We start from the raw sequence: 8,057 nt of genomic DNA, 5'->3' as shown, positions 1-8,057 counted from the left end.
CCATTGATTTTAAGGACCATGATTGGTTCACAACCCACGTTTGGTACTCGATTTCGCGTATGATTCCCACATGATGCAAATCCTGGACTTGTTCATTCATTGCTTTGGTTTGTTCCGGGCCTATCTTGCATTTTTTATGAACAGTAGGCGTGAATGCTGGATTCACCCGCAACCTATGTTCTGATATTTCTCTTGGCACCCCGATCATATCTGAAGGTTGCCACACAAAGACGTCTGTATTCTTGATAAGTAACTATTTCATGAGCACTCGCACTGTTCTGAAATAGTGGGTCTAATTGTCACCGTTTGTTCTGAGAATTTCGGATTTACCGCCCATTTCTCTGGCTCTGTTCTTATAGTAAATTTCGGCGCCTTACAGGTTTTGACCCCTCAGTTGTGAAACAGTGCTTATTCACATGAATGATAGCCACTCCTGTTTGCGTAGGAATCCCTACTGCGCCGTGTGAAGTAGAAGGATTGGCATTGAAATCTCCAATCGCTTCTCTTTCGAGGATTACATTATGCTTTGATTTCGCGGTGAGCACTAGAAATTCCACATCTGCGGTTGTCGAATGAATCCCGTCGCTAAGTGTGACAGGAAAAGTTATAACCTCCCGTGGGTGCATAAGTTCTTACCCGAATCCTGAAACCAGTGCATGGATAGGTTTCAACCACGCCTTGTCTTCATCATTGAGTTGTTCGAAACACTGGTCATACATGATGTCTGACGTACTCCTTGTATCGAAGAATATGTACCGTGATCGATAATGATCGATGAGCGCGGTGACAATCAGCGGGTGTTTCATATAGGGTCCTCTTCTTACTATTGGAAAAACTACTGGTTCACTTTTCCAATCCTCTTCCTCTACTTCAGATCTCTTACTCCCGTGAACTTTTCCGCCTTGAATCATATGGACACTCAGGTCTTTGATTTGTTTCTTTGGTGGACCTTTTTAAGCCTGAGTGGGTTGTTTTCGGGCCCCTTGACGCACGTTTTTCAGCAAATGTTCTAGTTTTCCCGATTTTATTGCTGGTTCAATTTCATTCCTCAAACTTACGCAGACGTCTGTATTATGACTGATGCCATCGTGGAACAAGCAGTGTTTGTTTGGATTCAGGTGAGCCCTGGGGGCCATAGGCTTAGGTTTCTTGAATTCAATGTTCTCAATCGTCAATATTTCGGACGGATTTTTCTTCAGAGGAGTCCACTTACGGCTATCTTGTCCATGACATCGATCTTTGCTCTTTTGTCCAATTAGAGTTCTTGCATCTGGTTGTCTAGAAGACTACGCGGGTGGTTGAATGCGCGACCATATAGAACCTCACTCTTCTTTCTTGGGTCGGGGATTTGTAAATTCTGACTTTACAGGTTGCTTAGGACTATCTCTTTCCAATATTTTTTCTGTAGCCACGAACACCTTTGCAGCGGACATTATAGCATCCCAAGTTTTCGACATTCCATCTCGCCCCGTCAAACAACAGATTAAATCATTGCTCCGAACATTTTGCCTGAAAGCTCCCCGCAGCATGTCTTCACTAATCCCACCAATATTCAGACTTTCATTATTAAACCTGGTAATGAAATTTTCCACCGACTCGTTGTCCCGCCGGACCACATTTAAAATCTCAGAGGGATCTCGCGTGTGTTTCTTTTGCAGGCTGAAGTACTGTGAAAACTTAGCCACTAGATCATTCCAGCTCTGGATCTGACCGTTAGGTAGCTTTTCAAACAATTCTCGGGAAGCTCCTGTCAAAGTAAGGGTGAACATATGGCACTAGTATGGAAGAGTCCATCCACTGACTCCTCCAACTGCAATGAAATTAAGTAGGTGGTTGCTAGGATCAGTCATGCCATTGTACTTCCCCAAGTTACTTGGAATTTTGACATTTGTCGAGAAGGGGGCAGTAGCAACCCGCGGAATGAATTTGGATTTTTCTGCAAACGCCACTAGGAGGTAAGGTTTGGTAAATCTTCTTCCGCATCACTGCAGTATTCAGTGTGCTTGATCATCATCCGCAAGCGGCTAGTTTCCTCCCTACCATTGGTACGGCTATCGTCACTTGAGTAATCATCATGATCACATCACGATAAGGAGCGTCACGATATCGGCGGGTAGCATGACTCTGATTATACATAGTTTTGTTACCATCGATACATGCCTACTTTGCATCGGTTCGCAACTGGAATTGGCTTTTTTTTGTTTTAAGTTTGTTAATTTGTTGTATTTTATGTTCAAGAATTTATATTTTGTTTAGTTTCGATGTTTTAACCTGATACCAACCGGATTTGCATTAGTTCACCACCGTGATGCTCATATTTTGTTTTTATTTGTTTTAAATATGTTAATTTATTGTATTTGCGTGTTGACAAATTTATTTTTTGGCTTAGTTCCAGTGCCGTAATCTAATATCAACCAGATTCCCGTCGACTCATAGCCGCAACACGTAGGTTTTACCAAGCAACTACACTTTTTTTTAAAAATGTTTTATCATAAGTTATGTGAGTGCCAATATTATTTTGAGCATTTACTTTTTTTGGGTTTATTGTCATTATTGTAACAAACTAACTGATATCAACCGAATTCACATCGTTACGCCAACTCAACATGGCTGGTTTTTGTTACCTGACCATAATCCCTAGTTGCTATTACAGAAACGAAAACTGCCCTCAAGAGTCAAGCCCCCCTCTCAAAATTGTCGTGTCCTTTCTTTTAATCCCGTAGACGGCTTCGGTTGTGATGACAGCCCAGTATAATTAATAAATGAGCCCAATTACAAGATCCAAGCCCGCCGCCAGTGACTATAATCTTTTATTTCGCATCATAGCAGCTATTGTTTATTGTTTATTTTCATTTCGGCTCATCTCAACAACAAATACCTCAACCCATTAGCCCACATAAGTTCTGGTTAAGTCAAAGGCTTGTCAAAACTGGTTTTAGTTGAGTCAAAGTTGAACCCGTACACATCAGTTTGGGTCGGTTTGAAACCAGTTAACCAGTTTTTCATACCGGTTTGGTTCCTAAACCGGTTAGCGTCTTCAAGCGTCGAACCGCTATACGAACCAGTTTTGGGATGTTATCGGGTTGGGCCAGTTTAGGTTTTGGGGTGTTATCGGGTCGGTTTGTAAACTGCTTTGAACCCTTTTTTTAACACCCCGTTGTTTTCATAATAGCCCACAAGACTTCATTAAAAATCAAATCCAACAAATTTAATAAGCTCTGAATTCTTCATTTTAAGTTTTAACTTTTAACCCAAATGATCTTTAATTCTAGTGTTCTTTTTTTTTTCCGAACTTGCAAAACACCTAAACAACTCAAAATAGTGAATTCGGTGGTCAAGGGCTCAATCCATGGTATACAATAATATTTAGCTGTTCCAAACAAAAAAACTCAAAATAGTGAATTTTTATAATGACATGAATCATTACGTAATCAATATTAAACTTGAAATCTTGTTCATATCATGGTAATAATGATGCACAATTTACAACTTTGTTGGCACTTGTATATAATTACTTGCTAGCTTTGTTGTCTGAAAATAGAACCAAAAACTTATACTATGCCATCCCAAGTCTATCTTTGTCCTCTGTTCATTCGCCTTCTTCGGATCAAATATATCCGACCATAAACCCACCTCTTCCCTGGCCTCGCAGCCGATCTCTGCACATAAAAGAAAACCATTCATTGATTTTTAAAAGTCTGTAGAAGATCTTTAAAAGAATCAAGAGCAATTATTGAGAGTTTCTAGCGATTACCTCAACTTTAGTGCGGAATTCTAACAAGCATTCGCATACATGACATTCAGCCTTATGTGGGGAATTATTGAACTCATTTGATTTCACAAATGCAAATACCTGAATGTAAAAGATAAATCACTTCAGGCTATAAACTTATGCATCAAGCATATATATTCAGATATAATAAGTTTCAGTTAAATACTGACCTCCTCACTGCAATTTGGGCACTCCCCTTTTAACGCCACTAAATCATTCTTCCACAAGCCTTGAAGCGCTCTAACTGTCATTAATTAACGGTGTTATTTTGATAAATCTTGGAAAAAAATGATACAAAGTTATAAACCTTTAACAAAACTGTCTTATACAATAATACTGCCATATATAAAGAGAATATAATGCTGTAATACATATTATGTAAAATAACTTATTACCAGAAGCAGAGGCGATTGGATAGCCGATCATAGATCCGAGCATCATTACAAGCATACCGTTTAACATGGCAATTAACTCAAGAATTGGGGCATGACTGTTAACGGGTGAAAAACCGGAGTCTAGAGTATCTGTGAAGACCTGACCAAAAATGTAAAGAACAGGCACAAGACAGGCTGAACTTCCAATTCCGAGAAATAGTAACCACACACTTGCTAATGCTAAAACCTGAGAAGGGTCTTCCTGCCCTACATCCATATTGTATAAAGTTTCACAAATCATTAAAAACAATACGAGAAATGGAAGCCAAAATGACAAAATTACCTGGGCATCAGCATAAGTTGACTGCTGTCTTAAACTGCAACGAGGATACTTGACGACATACTTTGATCCGTACCAACGTAATTGTAACTGTTTCATTTAACTTTCTCAAATTAGCAATTTAAATAAAGATTCATAGCTGCAATTAGGTCTGTGAATGAACCGCACTGTACGTGAACCATTCGAAGGGAAGTTCGTTTATGTTCCATTCCATGAACAGCTTTTTTTGGTCCATTTAGTTAAACGAATGAATGTAAACACATGTCTTGTTTAATGATGAATTGTTCATTGGGAAGGTCGTTTGCGTTTGTTTGTTTATTTATTTAACCAAAATATTTAGGCCCACTACGATTTAGTCTAATTTTATTAATTTTTTAGGTTCAACCAATTGATGTTCAGGTTTATTTTTAATTAATTGCCGTTCTCTCGCTTTTGTTCAATTATTTTCTTAGCGAGCGAACAAAAACCAAGTTCGTGTTCCATGATTTGTTGACGAGGAAGGAATTCAGAGGGTTAGAGATGGACTGCATACCTCGACTCTATCAAACATGTCGTCAAGGATCAAAGGTTTGCCACTATAATACGCATCCCGTGCCTAACTCAAGATGTTTCAATTATTGTCAAAACACAACACAGACGTAAGAAAATCCAATTAAAAGAAAAGCAAGCTGCTTACTTGCCGATAGAAAGCTTCTAAGTTTTCTTGGGTAGCGGTTTCGATGGGACCAACGAATATGCAAGAAGGTCCCTCTTGAGACGATGCAGGTTTTCTTTTGTTGCTTGGAATTGAGAGACCGTTTTTGATGGTTTTCTTGCAGGAAATACGAACAGGTTGTGAAGAAGGAAGCAAGGTGCGGCTGACGAAGAAAGTGGAGCTTGTTCGGGCAGCCATGATTAGAGTTTTCTCCGACGGTGGTGGTGGTGGTGGTAGTAGCGTGTGGGCTGTTGTGGTGTAGAAGTGAATGGCAATTTGGAGGAGATTGATTGATTGATTTGTTTGTGGCCACGAATGGAGGAATAGTGGGAGTCTTAAAATGAAACGACAAAAACGGTATTTTACATATTCCCGCGTTTGTGGGCCCACGTGAGCCAATAAGTTTGGATATATTTTAGATAGAAGCCCAATTTCTATGTCAAATCATAAATAAGGTTCTTGTAGTTGTAAATCACATTACTCTTTAATCCAACTTTAATTGAACTATAGTATACGGTTTGGTAAATAAAAAAGGTTTATTGAATTATAATAATCTCAACTTTCATCTATTGGCCGGTGGTAAGCCTGACTTCAAAAATAATTTCTGACAATCACAACTTTCGACCTGTTTTCCTGCAACAATCCCTTGTTAATAGAACTTTAACATCGTTTGTTTTTCATGAGCTAGACTGTTGTTGACGTGTTAAATACATTATTTTGATATTGACTGCTTATGTGTTAAAGATGGGTCCCACTCCTTTTCATTCCTATCTTCTATCCTAACTTTATACTCCAATACCCACCAACCTCCACCACTGCCATCTTCACCAGCTCACGTTGATAATGGAACCACCATGGCTAGATGATTTTCCCGATGACCTCCAAAGCATCAACTTCAACTCAACCGCCAACACCAACATTAACCGCAATACCAGTTCCGAATCTGAAGCCAACTTGACCATCACCCGGTACAACCTCCACATCCCCTCCTCATTACCCAGCGCCTTTGACGATGACGGAATCTGATTCCCAGTTATCGGTGCCTGAAAAAACCAAATTACCATTGCGATGAAGGATTTGGTGAATTATTGAATTTTGATTATTACTCGCATGATCATCAAAACTCGTGGAATCAATGGTATTCCATTAATCGAATCCAATCAACAAAATCCCTATAACTAGAGATAAAACTAGGGTTAGAAAACGATTGTGTTCACTGTTCAAGTAAATGAATTCATAAAATGACTGAATGAACAAATTAATTTGGGGAAATTTGCGAGGGTTTGGAACTTATAAGAATTCAGTTAACACATAAGCAACTTAGTCAGCAAAAACTAACGGTGTTAACTTTTCGTTAGCTGGGGATTGTTGAAGGTTGAAAGTTGGGCCTACCGTCGGTCAATAGGTGAAAGTTAGAATCCAATAAATCTAAAAAATATATGTAATTATGATATATGAACTTTGTACTCTTTTAGTAATTTAAATGTAAGGAACAAGATGAATGATTATGGATTTAATAATCATGTATTCGGGCTTTGTTGAAGTTGGGGATTTTTAAAAAAGGAAGAAGGAGAGGAACACTTGGAATATGCTATGCCGAATTGTGTAGGATTGTGCAATCAGTTTGTGAATGGAAAATAAGCCACCTTCGAATGATGAAGAGAAAGAACGGAGAATGAAGAGCGAAAGTCTAGATAACCGTGGTATTATGAGGCATATAACCGTTGATGTCGTTCCATATTTGCGGTTGTTTTAATTGTCAATTTGTCATAAGAAAATTAGAGAAATACATCATCAATGAATCATATATAATGGCCATAAGCCCATAGATAAGGGTATTTTTATATATAATCCATCAAGCTAAAGTATATAAGGTTTTTTTTAATATAGTCTGTTTAGAAGTGTTAAACTGGAAATTAACAGTACAACTATTCAGTATTCAGCACTTCACATATCTTTTCATTTCTATATATGAAAGGTAAACGTGTAATACCATGGCAAATTTATCATAAAAGATTAAACAACAAAATTCAAAGACATGCGTTTGCCGCGAGTCGAACCCGGGTCTATTGCTTGGAAGGCAATTATCCTAGCTGTTGGACTACAAACAATTTTTCTCTAAGAACTTGACACGAAAGTTTGAATTTTTGTATAGGTTTTGCAAAAGATTCTATGATTTCTAATCTGATTATATAAATAGCCTCTCGATCCGACTTGTGAAAAGATCTCTTTCATTCATGCTAAAACCTATGTGATGTCTTCTGATTCTATTGCAATGTGTTTTGTTGCATCTCAATGATGAAACCTTTGGTGAATAACACATTCACACGTTGTTTTGTCAGTATCAATTATAGAAAAATTTAAAAATTCATAAACTAATAAGTGTGTAGTTAGCGTAAAGCAATGGTATGTGTCTACCATGAGTTCATATTTATATTTAACCAGGAAATCAAAGAGATGGTTAATAAGAAATATTGACTAAGGCTCAATAGACTACATATTTAACCAGTATGAATTAAAAATTTGTTATGAACATCACATCTTATAGTTGATAAATAATCCATTTTCGTTACTCATGGTTTTTGTGAGTATAAAAATATTTTTGTTGATTAATAAATAGCAGATAACATGTTGAGTACAAATTATCGGGGTGATCACTATATTAACTTCAATAAAATATTTAATATTATTAATGATTTGGAAAATCATATACCATGGGTAAATGATCTAATTTTTAACACATAAAGAAGACAACAAAATGCAAATGTTATAAAAGTATGTTTTGAAAAGTAAGAGAATTAAAACAATTACGTGTAACAAATTCAAAAAACATTTATTTTCCAAATACCAGGTATGTTAAAGACTTAGATATTGACA

The 8,057-nt window shown here is 37.4% G+C and overlaps 1 protein-coding gene across 1 annotated transcript; it reads right to left on the bottom strand.

The window, feature by feature from the left end:
• Positions 1-3,499: 3,499 nt before the first annotated feature.
• LOC143619812 (uncharacterized) lies at positions 3,500-5,378 on the bottom strand. The gene is made up of 7 exons (XM_077091655.1): positions 5,163-5,378; positions 5,019-5,081; positions 4,490-4,576; positions 4,168-4,408; positions 3,943-4,016; positions 3,755-3,853; positions 3,500-3,659 (listed from the first exon to the last, which is right to left on the bottom strand). The coding sequence occupies exons 1-7, from the start codon at positions 5,376-5,378 to the stop codon at positions 3,573-3,575; spliced, it is 867 nt and encodes a 288-aa protein (XP_076947770.1). The 3' UTR covers positions 3,500-3,572.
• Positions 5,379-8,057: the final 2,679 nt, after the last annotated feature.

The sequence above is a fragment of the Bidens hawaiensis genome, unplaced genomic scaffold (assembly GCF_021521415.1).
Source record: "Bidens hawaiensis isolate Kalapana, Puna unplaced genomic scaffold, B.hawaiensis_p1.1 tig00002507_1, whole genome shotgun sequence".
In the NCBI taxonomy this organism is placed as follows: domain Eukaryota; kingdom Viridiplantae; phylum Streptophyta; class Magnoliopsida; order Asterales; family Asteraceae; genus Bidens; species Bidens hawaiensis.
Note: the sequence above shows the minus strand (reverse complement) of the source record. Positions and strands in the feature narration are given on the sequence as shown.

What these genes read in the sequence shown, in the direction of transcription:
- LOC143619812 (XM_077091655.1), bottom strand. Translation starts at nt 5,378, where the DNA reads ATGGCTGCCCGAACAAGCTCCACTTTCTTCGTCAGCCGCACCTTGCTT. An exon ending in CAACTTATGCTGATGCCCAG is followed by an intron (nt 4,409 to 4,489) that starts GTAATTTTGTCA and finishes GATGTAGGGCAG; the next exon opens with GAAGACCCTTCTCAGGTTTT. An exon ending in GCCCAAATTGCAGTGAGGAG is followed by an intron (nt 3,854 to 3,942) that starts GTCAGTATTTAA and finishes TTTTACATTCAG; the next exon opens with GTATTTGCATTTGTGAAATC.